We start from the raw sequence: 19,994 nt of genomic DNA, 5'->3' as shown, positions 1-19,994 counted from the left end.
CGATGTGCATTGCCATGCCATGTGACCCTTGGCCTTGCATACCTCACATAGGAGATTGGGACATTCCCGTGGAGGGTGGCCTTGTTGCTTGCACTTGTAGCATCGAGTCCATAGGCATGTGACGAGGTAGGGGCCATTGTGGTGGTGGCACAAGAGGGAGAAGTCGCCTTATGAGGAAGGCCCTCTTGATGTGCCCTCTCCATCCTTGGAGTGGTAGACACCCTAAGATGGTGTTTGTCGCCTTCATGTCGAGGCTCTCGTAGTCGTGCTTCATCACCATGTCTTGATGAGTGTCGTCGAAGATCCTTGGGGGATGTTGGTCGATGGCGATCATGAAGTGGCTTGTGGCGGCGAAGCGCATGTGGTGACGTATGTCGATGTAGACCATGAGGTGGTAGTGGTCGACGACTATCATGAGATGGCGTGAGTCGATGACGGTCCTTGCCATGCCGAGATGATGGCTCATGCGACTTGGCATGTTGCTTGCGGCGCCTTGTGGAGCTTGGAGAAGAGTGTCGATGACGATCATGTTGGGGACGCTCTTGATGCTCCACATGATGTGCTTGAAGTTGACGATCTTGTGCATAAGCACTCTCATGGTGGCGCCTTGTGGAGCTCGGAGAAGTGTGTCGATGACGCTCATGATGGGGATGCTCTTGATGATCCATATGATGGTGCCATCGTGGAGGTCCTCTATCTTCATATGTAGCTCCATTGGCCAAGTAGGTGACTAGGTGAGGCTCCGCCATGGTGTCGATGTCGTAGGCGTGGCGTTGCTCCACCATGTCGTCCATGTCGATGATGCTTGGGGAGCCATGGTCGTTGTCGAGCTCCTCGATGTCGGAGATGTCGGTGATGCTTTCGGAGCCATAGTCGGAGTAGAGCTCCACATGTTCCTCCACATCCGCGGTGCTTGAAGAGGCATCCTCCTCGAAGTGCTCCGTGTACTCCTCCGTGTCGTCTTCGTCGCTATACATGTTAGCACGACAAGATCTATATGGTGTATGTTAGTGGAAGAACACTACCTCGCAACCTTACCGTGGTATGACAAGATTGGGGTGATCCAACAAAACCGAGAGTTAGAACAATTGTATCGGGTACTCACACAAAAGCACACGCAAAATCTAGCAAATATGATGTTAGGTGAGTATGGTGGAAAGCCAAAAGACGAAATCTGAAATCAAGTGTATTTTCAAAAGTGGGTGAAATCCAAAAATTCAAATGTCAAAGCGATGATCACTATAAACACGGAAAAGATGTGGAACACACACACGGGATAAGCGGGGTTAGTGCAACCAAAAGTGAGCGGAAAAGTGTATGTAAGGGTGCTCGGTGTCGCACTAACACAAGGAGAGGCAAAGCTTTGGTTGCAAATGGAGAGACAACTAGATTCGCACGCGACCTCTCTTCTCTTTTCTCTCTTTTGCTTAAAAGCTTTTTCTCTTTTTGTATTTGGTGGCACTTGCACTCTTTTGTATCTATGGTGGCACTTGCACTCTTTTGTATGTATGATGGCACTTGCACTCTTTTTGTGCTTTTCTTTCTTTTTCACGCTCTATGTTAGCGTTAGCTCGCTCTTGCTATTTTGCCACACGAGTTTTGCTTAGAAGCTTTACTCCACACTACACACACCTCACAATCGGGGTCACGTGCAATGTCTCGCAACACTAGGTAAGCAATGCTCGATAGGATAGATCGCAAAAGAAGAGGGGTTACAAGGGGAATGCAAGTTATACCTAAGATGTTAGGCGGTGATGAACACACAACTTGCGATGAAGGCGGTGGTGTCAAGAGTACGGTTGCAAGTACGGGGTGCCGAGGATGTCGTCGCTTGCTTCGGAGCTGCGGGTTAGTTTCACAAACAAGGCACTCAAACCGGAACAAGCAAACACAAGTTAGCGGAAGAAATGAGTCAAAGTAGCTTGGCGGTGGTGGCGGTGGTATGCCGGTGGTGGGTGGTGTCGATGCTCTTGCGGTTGCGGCGGAGGTTATGGGCCGCGGTGGTGTTTACCGGTGATTTGTGGGGGTGACGGAGCTTGCCGGTGGTGGAGGGGTGGTGGTGGTTGGCGGAGGTGGTGGAAGTGGTGGCGCCCGGTCTGGGGCCCGGTCTGGCCGGGTCTGTGGCCGGCTGGTCCGGTTGGCGACCGGTCGACCGGGTTCTGGGCTGGCCCGGCCGGTCTGTGGCCCGGTCAACCGGTGCTCAACCGGACAGCTCGTTTTCTCTCTCCTGTTCTTGAGCAAAACCAAGTCAAATCGACCAAATCGAAGGGAAACGATGGAATTGGGGGCTAGAAGTTGGGGAAATAGTAGATCAAGCACAATAACATCGAATCCATGGACCAAAACCACTCAAAACGCAACCAAATCACAGATCCGTCCAAAGGCAAATTAGGGCTATTTTTGGGGAATTTTTTGGAAAATTTTTAGAGACGAAATTGGGTGGGTGGAGGGTCAAATCCGCGGAAACCAAAGGCTGCTGATACCATATGATGAGGTCTAAGACCCCGTGTGTGGCCCGATCTCGCGGTTGACCCGAAATCCAAAGGGGAAGGAGAGGGAGAGCGCGAAGAACACGACGAACTCGAAGAACACGAGGAACTCACGCACGCACACCAACCCGATACAATCGATACTTACCCTCGTGTCTCGATGGACCACGCCAATAGAATCAACCCGGGAGAGACGCGGGGTAGAATCCCGGAGTGAGAGATCGGTGAGGGAGATGAATCAAGGAGTGGGAGAGAGAGTGAGTAGCACTAGAATCTCACACTCACAAATCCATACATCCATCAAGGGTTGCCTTGGATACAAAGGGGATGAAACCCTAGGGAGACAAAGCTCAAAGTCATCTCTAAGCCTAAATCTTGTCTAAGGGGTAAAGGGGATGACCTAGGTGCTTATATAGAGGTACAAGGCGACTTGGGTCGAAAAGGTACGCGGTTGGTCGACTCGGGCCGTTTCCGGTCGAGTCTGTCCCGTGAAATCCGGTCAACCGGGTTTCAACCGGGCAGCCTGGTGCAGGGGCCGGTCAACCGGCCGCCAACCGGGAAGTTCGCAAAAGTTTCCCGGTTTGGCGCCGGTACGACGCCGGTTGTGGATCCGGTCGGGGGCCCGGTCTGACCGGCCCTGGGACCGGCCTGTCCGGCCCGGGGCCCGGTTGGCCGGCCTCTGGACCGGCTGGGCCTCTTCCTCCCGCCTCTTCTTCCTCTTCCTTCTTCTCTTCTTTCCTTCTTCTTCTTCTCTCTTCCTTGCACCATGGGAGTTCCTTCTCTCCGGTTCCTCGATGACTCTTGTACCTAATGACATGTAACACACCGACATGAGGTAGCATTCCATCCAAGGTATTGACGAGGTCGAGTGTCGAGAGGAAGGAGTTCACCTTGACATATATGGCGGGGGTTTGTGTTGTTGGTCCACTTGGGGTACTCCTTGGCCATGGTGTAGCATCGATGATAGGCGGGGTTGCGCTTGTTGGTCCACTTGGGGGACTCCTTGGCCATGGTGTAGTGTCGACGATAGGCGGGGCTACATCAAGCTCTATCAACTTCAATACCTCTCTCGGAAATTTTATGTCCCAATACAATTCCTTCATTAACCATAAAGTGGCATTTCTCCCAATTAAGAACAAGGTTAGTTTCTTCACATCTCTGCAAAACTTTATCAAGGTTTCGCAAGCAATTATCAAAAGAATTCCCATAGACGAGAAAAATCATCCATGAATACCTCTACAATACTCTCACAAAAGCCATGAAAAATAGCAGACATGCATCTTTGAAAAGTAGCAGGAGCATTACATAAACCAAAAGGCATACGCCTATAAGCATAAGTTCCATAAGGACAAGTGAAAGTGGTTTTTTCTTGATCTTTAGTTTTAACGACAATTTGTGAAAACCCGTAATAACCATCAAGAAAGCAAAAATGAGTATTTTTAGATAACCTTTCTAACATTTGATCAATAAAAGGCAAAGGGTAATGATCTTTCTTAGTAACCTTATTAACTTTTCGATAATCAATGCACATTCTATACCCTACAACTACTCTTTGAGGTATGAGCTCATCATTATCATTAGGCACAACAATCATTCCTCCTTTCTTAGGAACACAATGCACAAGACTAACCCATCTACTATCGGCAATAGGATATATAATACCAGCTTCAAGGAGTCTTAATACCTCATTTCTTACCACATCCTTCATCTTAGGAATTAGACGACGCCGAGGTTCAACAACAGGCTTCGCATCATCTTCCATATTAATGGCGTGTTGGCAAATAGAGGGAGAAATCCCCTTAAAGTCATCAAGAGTGTAGCCAATAGCACCTCGGTGTTTCTTCAATATTTCCAATAACCTTTCTTCTTCAAACTCTAAAAGCTTAGAACTAATAATAACAGGATATATTTTCTTACCATCAATATGAGCATATTTAAGATTATCAGGCAATGGTTTTAAATCAAAGACAGGATCTTCCTTTGGTGGTGGTGTTGTACCCAGATCTTCCACCGGTAAATCATGCTTAAGAATAGGTTGACGAAGGAAAATTTCAAGCTCATCTCTTTCTTCCCTAAAAACTTCACTCTCACTATTCTCCAAATGTTGCTGCAAAGGATTACTAGGAGCAAGAGCAATAGATGCACACTGTTCAACTTCAAAATCACTATTAGGCGAATCAATTTTATAAGGAGTTTTGGTAAATTTAGAGAAGTTAAACTCATAAGATTCACCAGCAAATTTAGTCAAAAAAAATTCTTTCTTGCAATCTATAATAGCTCCACAAGTATTTAGAAAAGGTCTACGAAAAATGATAGGACAATATTTACTAGCAGCAGAACCAAGTACCAAAAAGTCAGCAGGATATTTAATCTTACCACATAAAACTTCCACATCTCGAACAATACCAATTGGAGAGATAGTTTCTCTATTAGCCAGCTGAATAACCACATCAATATCTTCAAGTTCACAAGAACCAATTTCATGCATGATCTCCGTATAAAGCTCATAAGGAATGGCGCTAATACTTGCACCAATGTCACATAAACCATAATAACAATGATCACCAATTCTAACAGAGAGCATAGGAACACTAGCTTTCCTAGACTTATTAGGATGCGAAACAATATTAGAAGCATCTTCACAAGAAATAATATGACCATCTTCTACATTTTCAGTCACAAGATCTTTAATAATTGCAACAGCAGGTTCAACTTTTATTTGTTCTTCAGGTTCTATAGGTTTCTTTTCACTTTTATGAACCGCACTATTTATAACAGAGTACTCCTTCATTTTAGCAGGGAAAGGAGTTTTTCAATATAAGCTTCAGGAATAACATGATCAACAGTTTCAACTACAACACATTTATTTATAGATGAATCAATTTTATCTTTATACGGTTCATGATACTTATCAAAGTTCTTCTTAGGCAATTCATAATGAGAAGCAAAAGCTTTATAAAGATTTGCAGCAACTTGAGAATCAAGACCATAAGTAGCACTCATATTACGAAATTTATCAGTATCCATAAAAGCTTCAATGCATTTATAATCATAATTTATACCCGATTCTCTATCCTTGTCGTTCTCCCATCCTTCAGTATTTTCTTGGATCCGATTAAGAAGGTCCCTTTAAACTCTTCCTTGTTGCGTGTAAATGATCCGGAACAAGAAGTATCCAGCAAGGTCTTGTCTTGAAAAGAAAGTCTTGCATAGAAATTATCAATAATAATATTACCAGGAAGCTCATGAATGGGGCATTTGAGCATTAAAGACTTCAATCTCCCCCACGCTTGGGCAATACTCTCTCCTTCATGAGGCCAAAAATTATATATGCGATTCTGATCTTTGTGAATCTCACTTGGAGGATAGAACTTAGAATAAAACCGGGGCACAATATCATTCCATTCAAGAGAATCCCCATTATCCAGTAATTTATACCAATGCGCCGCTTTACCAGACAGACGATATAGAGAATAGTTTCTTCCTCACTTCATCCATAGCAATACCTGCACACTTGAATAAACCGCATAATTCATGTAAGAACAAGTAAATGATCTCCGGGGTGGACAGTTCCATCCCCTGTATAACGGTTATCCACTACACGTTCAATAATTTTCATAGGTATTTTGTATGGTATTTCTTCCTTACTCGGCGCCTCATCCACTACCTTTGCAGTAGTAGTAGATTTCCCAAATAAACACTCAAGAGAAGATCTCTCCATAATGAATTATAGCAACGAGCAGAAATAAAATCAGCACAAACAAGTAGAAATTTCCCTTACCAATTCCACTTACCAATAGCGCTTCACTCCCCGGCAACGGCGCCGTAAAATAGTCTTGATGACCCACAAGTATAGGGGGTGTATCGTAATATCTTCGATAAGTAAGAATGTCGATCCCAACGAGGAGCGAAGGTGTTGACAAGCAGTTTCGATGAAGGATTCACCGTAAATGCTCACGAGACAAGTATTCGGGGGTTTTTGATGTAACGGATGAATAAAGTACGAGTAAGTAAAGTGCGAGAGTAATAATTGCAGCGAGTGGCCCAATCCTTTTTAGCACAAAGGACAAGCCGGTTTGTTTACTTATAATGACCAAACGTTCTCGAGGACACACGGGATTTTAGTCTAGTGCTTTCGCTACATACGGCTAATTAATCTTCATTGTTTTGATAAGTGTTGTGTGGGTGAACCTATGCTAATGTACCGCCCTTCCTAGGATTAATAGATACTTGTGATTATACCCCTTGCAAGCATCCGCAACTACAAGAAAGTAATTAAGATAAATCTAACCACAACCTTAAACTCTGAGATCCTGCTATCCCTCCTGCATCGATATACCAACGGGGGCTCAGGTTTCTGTCACTCCGGCAACCCCGCAATTGGCAAACGAGTAAAAGATGCATTCCCCTAGGCCCATAAAGGTGAAGTGTCGTGTAGTCGACGTTCACACGACACCACTAGAAGAATAACACCACAACTTAAATATCATAACATTGAATATTACTCAACCATACTTCACTACTAACATTTAGACTTCACCCATGTCCTCAAGAACTAAACGAACTACTCACGAGACATCATATGGAACATGATCAGAGGTGATATGATGATGAATAACAATCTGAACATAAACCTTGGTTCAACGGTTTCACTCAATAGCATCAATAACAAGTAGAAATCAACACCGGGAGAGTTTCCCCTATCAAACAATCAAGATCAAACCCAAATTGTTACAGTGGTGACGGCGTGCAGCGGTGGAGATGGCGGTGATGATGATGATGATGATGGTGATGATGATGGAGATGATGTCCAGCTCGATGACGGTGACGATGGCGTCGATTTCCCCCTCCGGGAGGGAATTTCCCCGGTGGATCTCAGCCTGCCGGAGAGCTCTTTCTCTCTCGGTGTTCTCCGCCCCGCAGAGGCGGCCGTGGCTCTTCGCGATGTACCCCCGGAGCTTAGGTTTTCGGGATGAAGGCGTACGCGAAGAAAAGGAGGCGAGAGGGGGCTGTGGGCCCCCTCCTCACGAGGCGGCGCGGCCAGGCCTTGGGCCGCGCCGGCCTATGAGGTGGGCCCACCTCGGGTCCCCTCGGCTCCCCTTCCGGCTCCCTTCGTCATCCGGAAAAATAGGATTTTTCATATAATTTCCGTCAACCGTTGATCTTCCGAAATATTGCATTCGACGGTGCTTTTTCCAGCAGAATCCCGGCTCCGGTGCGCGATCCTCCAATAATCATGAAACATGCAAAATAGATGAAATAACATAAGTATCATCTCCAAATATGAAATATATCAATGAATAACAGCAAATTATGATATAAAATAGTGATGCAAAATGGACGTATCAGGCCACCTCCACCTCCACCTCCGGTCTTATCCTTCTCCTCCTCCTCCTCCTCCTCCTCCTCCTCCTCCTCCTCCGGACTTCTACAGCGACACGACAACGACAACAAGCCGGCCCATGACCACCGTTTTCGAGGATGAACCGAAGCTAGATGAACCTGAACTATATCTAGATCTAGATCGGCCTTTTTTTTTGAATTTTGAAAAAACATACCGCGGTGCTCCAGACCTAGTGCACCGGGGATAACTTGTGTTACCACCGGCGCACCCATTACCACCGGCATGTTTCCACCGACAGACTCTAGTGTGTCGACAGTAGCCTTTTTCGGTGCGCCGGCAATAAGGCTTTTCCTAGTAGTGAATTTTATATAAGCTCCCCCTCATATTCACAAACCAAGAAAGTTATATCGTAGAATGTGACAATGTTGTCCAAAGTTCACCGTCACCACCTACTTAATGTTATTACAAGCCAAATTTCACAAAAATAATTGAGTTCAACTTTAAGATAACCGGGCCATCATTGCAAAGATAAGAAAAAAAGGAAAAGTGCAAGCAAATGATGCCCAACCCATGCAAATTCCACGGATAATCTAATAGAACAACTTCCCGCCCTTTGGAATCGACACACCAAAAAGGGAGAAGAGCATACTATGTGTCACATGGAGATCTCTCGTTGGTGTAGGTGGAGTCCTCGCCTTGATCTTCCTCACTCTCCACCATGGTCGCCTTGCCCTAGTTATTCTTCTCCAAACAGGAATCAACAATTATAGTGAGCAGCCCCAAATTATCCATTGTGAAGAGGAGAGTTGGACAACTAATTTTAGGAATCCACATTAATTAGGATGTCTATTGTAGATGAACTTGTATATTTTCTACTCACTTATATTAACTTAATTACTCCCTCCATCCCACGAAAGATGCATGTTGTTGTCTAAAATTGAAAGTATATAGACATTCAATCATCTTCCATGAAATGGAGGGAGTACTACTTAACATGTGATCACCTACAACATTAATAGGAAAAGTTTTTCTAATCATATCATGCACTGGATCTACCAAACAAAAACAAGAAAGGTTATATAACCCATAACAATAACATAGATCACTACTACTACTAGAACATGAACATATAGTTTACTTATGTCTCACACTAACACACAATAATATCATAACATAAGGTTTTGACCAACAAAACACAACATAATACCATCAGCAAACTAATGCATGCATTTGACCTTCATGTACTTCCTGGATGGGCCAACAAATATTACCAAACTAATATGATGTGTTTGTCCTTCATGTACTTATTTTTGATGGGCTAGCCATGCCAGCCTTCGCCGCCTCCTTTGGTAAACATGGAAGGTTCCTCAGGTACTCCGCGGGAGATTTGTGTTGTGCCCTATCACGAGGTTTATGTGTGTTGGAATGGTATCTACCATCAGCATGTTGCAAAAGACTTTTGTAGGATGTGTCCAACACCTTAACATCAAAAGGACATCAATAGCCCCTACACCGATACACCTTGTAGGTTCCATCCTCCAGCAGCTTCAACATTTTCTCGTAATGGTCATACTCATAACCGTTGTCCACGGTGTCATTAGAGTAGTATTCCCTCCCGTGATACATGCAAAGTCAGGAAACCAAATTAATTCAACAACTCATGGACAACAATATTATATGCATGTGCTCAAGTTAAATTAGAGTATAAAACCCATTTCCTGGCCCATAGAGAGTAACAATAGAAGTTTAAATATATAAAATGGTTCTAGAAAAATTACTCCCTCTGTATCAAAAAGGATGTATCAAACAAACAAGTGGTTTATTGTCTCATGAGAGTCACAAAACACACATCACGTACACCCACTCCATCTTCTCTTAGCAAGATTATCCTTAGTCAATAAAACCTTCTTGTAAAGTAACCACATAAAGATATTTATTTTCAATGAAACCTTGAGTTTCCACAAGTATTTTTTTATAGGAGAACTATATACCCATACATATAGTGAGCATACATAGATTTAACTGAAAAAACACCATCAGAACTTAACTCCATCTAAACTTATCAGGCTAATCCGAAAGGTGAACTCCCATAAGCCTCCTGACTAACTCGATTAAAATATACCAATTACCATTAGACAAGGAATGAGTGAACCCTATATTCAGCGGTCTATGATGTAAAACATAAGTAACCATAACATTATACCGTAACAATATTAAATAAGGACGGGTATTGAGAAGCTAGAGGAGAATCCCCGAGCCAAGAATCCTCCCAAAATGTGTAGTCGTGCCATCCCCTACAGAAAAATTACCTTGAATGTGAAGAATTCATCCTTAAAACCCATTATCTCCTTCCAAATTGGAGAGTTAGTGGGTTTGGCTTCCACTTACGAGAGAGTTTTACCTCGAATGTATTTGTTATGCAACAACTCCTGCCAAACTCCTTCCCAGAGAGGATCTCAAAGAGCCACTTGCAAAGAAGAGACCTATTTTTTTAACTCCAATACCTCAACTCGTAGACCCCTTGATACTTAGGATGACAAATAATGTTCCCCTTCGTAAGTTTTTACTTCTTTTTTTGGTCATCACCCTGCCAGAAAAAGCGTGACCTATGAACTTCTAGTCTTTTTCGTACCCCTATAGGTACTTCAAAGAAAGAAAGTCTAAACATTGGCAGGCTTGTCAGAACGGAACTGATTAAGACAAGACGATCTTCATATAAGATCATTTTGCCTAGCCGAGATGTAAGCTTATGCTCAAAACGATCTTCCACTGGATTCCATTCCTTACAGAGCAATTTCCTATAATGAATAGGAATGCCTAAGTACTTGAAAGGTAAAACTCCTGCATCACATCCAAAAATGGTTATGTAGTCACTTTGCACTTCCTTAGCCTTACAAAAACAGAAGACCTCACTCTTATGAAAGTTTATTTTAAATCTAGATAGTTGTTAAAAAAACACAAAATCAGCTTCATGTGTATGGCTTTTGACAAATCATGCTCCATACAGAATTGCATCGTCCGCATATTGCAAAATTGAAATACCACCATCAACCAAGTGGGGTACTAAACCACCAATCTCGCCATCCTCCTTTGCTTGTGCAATGAGAATGGCAAGAATGTCGACCAAATAGGGGATAACGGATCACCCTATCTAAGACCATTTAACGTTAATGATCACCAATGTCATCATTAACTTTTATACCTACGCTCCCGCCCTGCACAAATCGCGCCACCCACTAACACCACTGCAATGGGAAACCTTCATGCGCAGAGCATGTTGAAGGAATGACCATTTAACTTTATCTTATGCCTTCTCAAAATAAATTTTAAGAAGGAAACCATCCAATTTATTCATATGTATTTCATGAATGGTCTCATGGAGAATCACAACCCATTGTAGGATGTTTCTCCCATGAATAAAAGCCGATCGAGTAGGCCTCACTACTTTGTGCGCAATAACCCTTGCACAATTAGTTCAAACTTTTTAAAAAAACTTCAAAACTAGCATTAAGTAGACATATGGGTCTATACTACTCAATTCTTCTTGCATCTTCCTTCTTAGGAAAGAGCGTGATGACTCCAAAATTAATCTTAAACAAAGGTAACTCCCCATTCTACAACTAAGAGAAGAGGGCCATCAAGTTGGATTTAATGACAACCCAATTTTTTTTTGCTAAAGCTCCGTAGGAAACCCATATGGTCTTGGGGCTTTATTATGCTCCATTTGAGAGATGGCTTCACACACCTCCTAAACGGCAAAGCGAGAATATGGCTCTCCTCGTCAGCTAATTGCGCAATATCATGAGCGACTTCTTCTCTCATACTCCCTCCGTTCCAAAATATAAGGTGTCTAAGGATTGGTCAAAAGTTAAACCTTACAAACTTTGATCAAATATTTAGAAAAAAATATTTACATCTACAATATCAAATTGACATATTAAGAAAATATACTTTAGGGTGAATCTATTGATAATGATTTAGTATTGTAAATATTTATATTTTTGTGTATAAACTTGGTCAAACTTTAAAAACATTGACTTTTAACTAATCCTTAGACGCCTTATATTTTGGGACGGAGGGAGTACTAAAGAAACTTGGTGCCGGTGCACCAAATAAACTTCTTATACTGCTCAGTTATAAAGACTTTTAAATTTTCTGGACCCACTATAGTTCCCTCATTTTGTTCAAGCTAAAATATCCTTTTATTCCGATGTTTTCCATTTGCAATTAGGTGAAAATACATAGTGTTATTTCCCATTCAAAACTTTCAGGCGCTGAGCCCACATGGTCTCTTCATCCCGCCGAAGTTTAGCAAGACTAACATGGGCCTCTTTTTTTTGCATCCCACTCGGCTACACTTAGAGGAAATGATTCAGCTTTCACGTCAAGTTCATCTATAATAAGGGTAAGCCTATCTTTTTTCTTTCTTTTCGGCGCCACTCAAATTCTTAGCCCGCCAACTCCTCAAGAATTGTCTAAGATGTCTGATTTTATTTTTCCATGTTTGAATAGGAGAGTTACCAGAGCGACAACATTCCATTCATCCTTGGCCATCTCATAAAAACCATCCCGGCGCATCCAAGATAATTCGAAAGAGAAATGATTTTTATTACCCAAGTGAGCCGAGTCCCTTGAGTCAATAAGCAGTTGTTTATGATCCGAACCTGTACATGTCAAAGCACGCATCACACTAAATGAAATTTTTTACCAACTCAACGCTAGCTAGAACACAATCCAACTTTTTATAATTAGGAGTATCCCTTCTACTAGCCCATGTAAATTGACTACCGGAAAGAGCGACCTCCCTTAGATCAAGATTCTCAATGATAACATTGAATAGAAAAGGCCGGTGAGCATTGAAATTATCATTGCTCTTCTCTTCTTGACGTCTTATGATGTTCAAATCCCTTCCTACCAACATAGGAAGAGTTTCAGCATCAAAAATCCGTACTAACTTCGCAAGAAAATCAGATTTGCGTGCTTCTTGGGATACTCCTAATTATAAAATCGGATGATAACGTCAGAAAGATGTGTGTACTCTAGCAAATTTTCCAAAAGAAAAAAAAACAAAGTAGAACTGAGAAGTCGGGCGTCATCTCATTACTCTACGCCGCGCATGATCTACGTCATCCGTATTGACATTTGAAGCCCAAACGGTCGTGGTGTCAATGCTCCCAAAGCTCCCCGTCGGTACGATTTCCCGCGCGCACTGAACCTCTCGTCTTCCAAGGTGGGAGTCCCTGGCGCTTCGCTTCCTCGCACAAACCTTCGCGCACCATAAAAGGGCTCGTCTGGCCGCTGGTTCCAGCACGCTCCTCCAGTACAGTTCCTAGCCAGCCACCAGCACTAGGTCCAAACATGTTCAGTTCCATCATGGCCAAAGCTTCTGACGGGTCCGATCTCCAGATGGTGCTCAGCAGCGGTAAAGGCGACTCCGCTGCCGGCACCGTCGCCGGGAGCGCCATCGCCGCATCCTACAATGACCAGATTCGCCCGCTCCTCGATGCCGTGGACCGCCTGCGCCACCTCAAGGTCACGCAGGAGGGCATCCAGCTGCCCACCATCGTCGTCGTCGGCGACCAATCCAGCGGCAAGTCGAGCGTCCTGGAGTCGCTGGCGGGCATTAGCCTCCCGCGAGGCCAGGGCATCTGCACTCGCGTGCCGCTCATCATGCGCCTCCAGGACGACCCCTCCGCAGACGCGCCGGTACTGCAGCTGGAGTACAGTAACGGCCGCGTCGTGCCCACCACGGAGGAGAAGGTCGCCGACGCCATCAACGCCGCCACCGCGGAGATAGCTGGGTCCGGCAAGGGCATCTCCGACGCGCCCATCACCCTCGTTGTGCGCAAGCGGGGTGTCCCCGACCTCACCCTCGTCGACCTCCCCGGCATCACGCGCGTGCCGGTCCAGGGCCAGCCGGACGACATCTATGACCAGATCGCCAGGATCATCCGCGAGTATATCGCGCCCAAGGAGAGCATCATCCTGAACGTGCTCTCCGCCACCGTCGACTTCCCGACGTGCGAGTCCATCCGCATGTCACAGCAGGTGGACCGCAGTACCGCACAGGCGAGCGCACGCTTGCAGTGGTCACCAAGGTCGACAGGGCACCCGAGGGCCTGCTGGAGAAGGTCACCATGGACGACGTGAACATTGGCCTTGGGTACGTCTGCGTCCGCAACCGCATCAACGATGAGACGTATGATCAAGCGCGTGTCGAGGAGCAGAGGCTGTTCAAGTATCACCCGCTCCTGTCCAAGATCGACAAGGACATGGTAGGCATTCCGGTACTCGCACAGCGGCTTATGCAGATACAGGCAACAATCATCGCCAAGTGCCTCCCTGATATCGTCAAGCAGATCAACGACCGCCTCACACGCAGCAGCACCGAGCTGAACCAGATGCCGCCTGATCTTATCAGTGTTGCTGACGCTGTGAGGGAGTTCATACGCATCGTTAAGCAGGTCTGCTCTTCCCTGGAGAAGATACTGGTGAGGGGCGAGTTTGAAGAGTTCCCTGACGACTGCCATTTCCACGGCACTGCCCGTATTGCCGAGAAGCTCAATGCCTATGCGAAGAAGCTGCCTGCAGAAGTTCCACGGCGCATCAATGATCTGTTCTTGATGGAGGAGGTGAGGGTTCTGGAGGAGACCAAGGGCGTGAATCTCCCCAACTTCTTGCCGAGATCGGCCTTCCAAGTCCTGCGCAAGAAGAAGATCGAGACTATCGTGCAGGTACCGCATGATCTTGTCAACGAGGTCTGGGAGTATGTCGAGGACCTGGTTCTGAAGATAGTGCTGCAGCATGCCGAAAACTTTCCTCAAGTGCAGTCTTCTTGTCGCCGTGCAGTCCAGATGCTGATGGAGAAGGCACGGGGGCGGTCCGCGCAGCACATTGAGGAGCTGGTCGAGATGGAGATGGTGGCCGATTACACGGCTAATCCAGACTACATGAAGAGGTGGTGCGAGATCATGGAAGGCCATGAGAAGTTCATGGAAGTCGTGGTCGACAACTCCAAACCCACTCTTGTCGACCTAGTAGGCTTTGGAGTAGTGGACGTGTCACATCTGAGGTCGAATTCTGAGCTTGCCGGACAGGCATTTGACCTGAGCGCACGCCTGACTGCCTACTGGAAGACCATTGTGCTCCGCCTCGTCGACGGCCTGGCTCTGCACGTCCTTCGTGGCATCAAGCGGCTGGTGGAGAATGACCTGGAGACTGAGCTCTCCAATGAGCTTCTGGGCAACAAGCTCGCAGGCGTGGAGAGGATGCTTGCGCCGTCGCCTGGCACTGGGACAAAGCGTGAGCGCCTCAAGAAGAGTATCACGCTGCTTCGCGAATCCAAGGAGGTCGTGGCCAACATCATGGACCGGATCAGTGCTTCAGGCGAATTCTAGATCGATATGCTTGTTTGGTGCAATTCAGTGTGAACTCTGCATGGTTCGCAGCTGCCATGTTATGAACTTTAATTCCTATGAAATATGTGATGTTAACGTATGAACAGTATTGTTGTGTTGTTCATGTTTTCTGATGCATCTGGCAGTTAGTTAATTTTGAATGAAATGTTGTTGTTTATTGTTCTATCTTGTACGCATCTGATAAACTTGACATTCACCTGTCATCTCCAGCTTCGTAAGTCCTTCCTCTAAATGAAATGATTTCCGTCTAGAAATTCGATGGAGAACCAATTGTACAAGATCAGTTCCTACGGTTAAGATGCTCAATTTACAATAGTACAAAGTCTACCCACTGCATTATGTATTTATAGTAAAAACTTAGCAATTGACTTAGCCTAACTGAAAAAAAAACAATACTACAAAGTCTACCCACTCAATTAGTAAAAGTTAGCATGTACAGTAATGTGATGTACTGAAAAACATTAGTGCGCTTTAGGTATAGCTCTTGGGTTCTAGGTTGTAATCTACATGGGCATTGGTTTGATCCTTAGCTTACCAAGTGACTAAGCCTAACTGAAAAAACAATAGTATGAAGCATACCCACTCCATTATACAGCGCTCTGATGTACCGCAAAACATTAGTGCGTTTTTGGTATGAACAATTCTGGGTTCTAGGTTGTAATCTACATGGGCATCATTGTGCAGTATGCAGCAACGCTTAATAGTATCAGTGGCATCCATGTTAATGGAGGAGACAAGACCACTGGTGTTGATCCATAGGCTGACATTAGCATTGAAGAGAGCTGCAAAAACAGAAAATCTACGTTAACACTAAGATGTGATATTTCGGTGTTAGAAAGCTGGAGAAAGTGAAATGCACCTTCAAATGTATCGTAGCCGTAATCAAGCATGCTAGCAGAATTAACCTTCTAGTCCATCCACCACAAAATTTCCTCAACATGAACTTGATCTTGTTCTTGTAAGATAACTTCATTAAAGATCCTGGATCGGGAGAACCTGGCAGAAAGCTTGCTGACTCACAAGTCGTATCAGCTTGATTAACTCTGCCTTCTACTCTTGTTCTGTGGTGCCATAAATAAGCAGCAGACCTTTCTGCAAACAAGCCATACGCCAAGACCACTACAGGGACAACTACCAGGTATAGGAAAGGCAGGGTGATCACCATCACATCAGGGTTGTAGTTCGCCCAGCTCATACCAGAAGAAGGTACGCTCCATCCAGATAAATACATTTGAGCAATTTCTCCATTTTCAGATGTTGCATGACCCCAAAACCATGGCATTTGAGAGATCCAAAATACATACAGGGTTAAAGAAAACCAGAGCATTTTACTGCTTGAACCCTCCATTAAAAACCATACCAACCAAAAGCAAGTGTTTCTCTGCTGGACAGGGGATGCTATAACTGACAAAGCCCACCTTTGGTATGATGAATTCCTTTTTAAAACATGGTACAACATTTTGGGAATGAACAGCAAAATTAGGGTGAAGGCCAAATTACTCCACATAAGAACTTTATACATGGCTTCCCATTCAACTTCAAACATCAAACGGTTGAGCCAGGGGCGGTGTGGAATTGCCATCTTACCCTCAACTGAAAATGGTCTTCGCTCACTTAGTATCTTCTTACCATGAGAATCCAGCACAAACACTTGCAACCAGTAGCGAGTAGGAGATGGACTTCTGTAATTTTCAGCATTCCATTTGGCATGGAACAATGGTTTGTAAACAGAAGAGCTGGAAACATGTTGCAGAGGCACGTCTTCAACTATCTTGAACTCATTATGAGAATCAAAAACTCTTGCACTAACATTAAGAATAAGTTCTTCAGAGAAAACAAGTACATTTATATCATTTCTCAGTGATCCCTTCTTTGATTCAAATTCCATTATATTCATATTTCTTGAATCTGCTGGATATGTGATCAAGATTGAAGTTTCAAATGGCTGTTTTAATTCGTGGTCAACAAAAGATACTGTGCCTCTATCTATTGCTAAAATCCTCATCAATCTGGACTCTTTCCAGTCTCCAAGTTCCCATTCCCAAAAACTTGAAGAGCGCTCTTCTATTTTCATTTGATGATATCTCCAAAGCTGCTTACTAATTTTTGCATGCAGATGGCCACATAGGTATGCTGAAATTGACTGTCTTGCAAACACACTTTCGTACCGCTGTCCTCCTTCAGATGAACTAGTGAATGACATAGGGAAATGTCCAAATACAACTTTTGTAATCGGAACATTTGAGTGACTGGTCCAGTATTGTAGTTCAGAATTAACTGCTTCTATCCTCTTATCAGTAGGATTGCCAAATAAATTAGAAGGATAACGAATGCCAACGCTCATTGTATCATCTATTCCCAGGAAGAGATAACTTCTATCTCCCTACAATAATACCTTTTAGGATAAAATTCAGCTCCAGAACTGTAAGTACAATAAACATATATATGTAATCATGGCAATGCACAATTAGTCCCATTCTAGAAGAACACTTCCCTCTAGTATCGTTGTGACCCAATTAGATTTATTTATAACAGGTAGTTAAAATAAATTATAAGGGGAAAAGATCATGTATCACTTGGTTCTTCACAATCACTACGACTTCTTGCGATGAATAAGAGCTAGCTTCGAGATTTAACTACTATAATAAGTTCATACATGCTGATGAACATATTTTGAAGTGCTGCACAACATGACACTAATGCATTTTTTGTGTAACCAATGTACCAATAGTACCCAAAAAAGGCTCCAATTGCATTACTATTGTACTCCTACTCCTCAAGTCAACATTGTACTTTTATATGTATTGCCATATTCCATAACTTATATTGATGCTTGAACTAGTTTGCAAGTTCTCCTTGCTGTTGCCAAAGTTGATTTATTCAATCTACATTCAGTTCACACAAGATTGATATTAACATTTGGCTATTAGTTTATTCTTGTACCAGTTAAAAAATAAATCTGGTCAAGAAAACGTGGTCTCAAATGCAGTCATTTGCCACAATCTATTGCACTGTGACATTACTGGTCAACAATGTTAAAATGTAAACTCTGCCAGAAAATATGCTGCAAGGTTACAGGTCGAATATGCAGGGAGAATATACCACAACATTATCAGTTAAAGCACAACCATCTTGAAAAGTTGAAGATGTATCACAAGGAGAGCTGACACAGTGACGAAACGTACCTGAAGCAATATGCTATTGATGGTCCTTAACCGGTCAAGCTGTGAGCTAACACTGTAAGTTGAAAAGAAGTCCAGTTTGCTTCCTCTATAGGGAACTCCATATGTATCATGATTGCCTCTTATATCAAATATTCTCCTCTTGTCAATACCACCATTTTCAACAATTGCATCAATAGTCTTCTTGTATGTAATCCATTCATCTTCATCTTGTCTGGAGGTAGTCTTTCTTCTATTTTTTGCATCTTATAACAGGCCAAGAAAAGGATGGATATTATAATAAAATCAACGCAGTGCTCAAAAAGTACATGAATAACATCAGGGGTCAATAACATTAAGTGTACATCTTGTCCTAACATCTCTTTATAAGTGTTATCACTTATCAATGAATTCTCTCCACATATCCATGTGTAACCATGTAGGCATATGCTGGTATGTTGAGTGCACTTATAACCAGAGACGAGGAATGAAATCATCCGATAAAAAACTTCCAGTAGGTCAACAATACGATGTCAGCTGAAGTTTTCACTATCATCCTACTGAGTTTAACCAACAATGTAGGCAGAGGCCCCCCGTGTTCTGAAGTGACTGGGGTTTTATCTCTTTCTATTGTAACAAGGAAAGATTCGTTCTATGCTGGTATGGGATGTTCCACTAGAGGGTGGAGAATCAAAGGTCCATTAACTAATGCCATACTAGATTCTTCACACAGGGAGCCATTCTCTCTGAACAGCTATACTACTGACATCTCTAGAGTTGTTCCAAATTTAAGATCATGTAATACAAGTCATATCCTGAATACGAGTAATAATTTTTTAGATGTTAGGCCAATTCAGGATGTTCAAATATACCCGATTCAGTTTTCTATACTTATTCAGGATGTTCAGTATGGTTCATAGTCATTTATCCTCATAAAAGCTAATGCAAACTAATGCCAAAATACCATGGCCTGAATTGTGGAAATCGTATTCAAACGGAACACTGGACTACCAATCACAAATGTTGTAACAGAACACACTGCAAATTCCAAATTCAGGGGATAGGCAGGCGGAGTGGGCGGGCGTACCGGTGATGTCGCCGGAGACTATGAGGAGGTGGGGGCGGATGGCGCGAAGGGCAGAGCCGAGTAGGCGCACGAGGTCGTCGGCCCGGTCCGGGTGGTAGGCGCTGATGTGGAGGTCACTGACCTGCACCACCCAGGCCACATCGCCGTCTATGTGGAAAGACGACCTCGCCACCGCAGCGTCGTCCTCGGCCGCCGTACGCGAGGCAGACAGCGGCAGGAGGAGCAGGAGGAAGAGGATTCTGAGAGGACGCCAGAGTTTGGAGGCCATCGCTGCCGCCCGCCGGTGAGATTCGGTCGGGGTCGGCGCGGCGGTGCTTTTTTTTTTTCTCTGAGCAATGCCGTGATTCTGTTGTGCCGTGTCGAGGACGAAGTCTCAGTCCGCAAGGCAGCGACATTGCTGGGCCGTGGACTTCCCAGCAGCGTTAGTGTAAATTGCGATTTGGGAAGATGGGCCAATGCTAAGCTGTCTGTTTATTCAGCCCAGTATGACATCCA

General features: G+C 44.1%; 1 protein-coding gene and 1 pseudogene across 1 annotated transcript; one reads left to right on the top strand and one right to left on the bottom strand.

Annotated features, from left to right (window-relative positions):
- Positions 1–13,206: 13,206 nt before the first annotated feature.
- On the top strand, positions 13,207–15,230 carry LOC124695195 (annotated as a pseudogene).
- Positions 15,231–15,571: 341 nt separating this feature from the next.
- On the bottom strand, positions 15,572–19,767 carry LOC124701946 (putative metallophosphoesterase At3g03305). The gene is made up of 4 exons (XM_047234049.1): positions 19,500–19,767; positions 18,437–18,678; positions 16,111–17,634; positions 15,572–16,033 (listed from the first exon to the last, which is right to left on the bottom strand). Exons 1-4 carry the CDS (start codon positions 19,765–19,767, stop codon positions 15,914–15,916), a joined length of 2,154 nt encoding a protein of 717 aa, XP_047090005.1. The 3' UTR covers positions 15,572–15,913.
- Between the last annotated feature and the right edge of the window lie 227 nt (positions 19,768–19,994).

The sequence above is a fragment of the Lolium rigidum genome, chromosome 3 (genome assembly GCF_022539505.1).
Source record: "Lolium rigidum isolate FL_2022 chromosome 3, APGP_CSIRO_Lrig_0.1, whole genome shotgun sequence".
NCBI classification, from domain to species: Eukaryota; Viridiplantae; Streptophyta; class Magnoliopsida; order Poales; family Poaceae; genus Lolium; species Lolium rigidum.
This window is presented reverse-complemented; position numbering and strand designations above follow the sequence as displayed.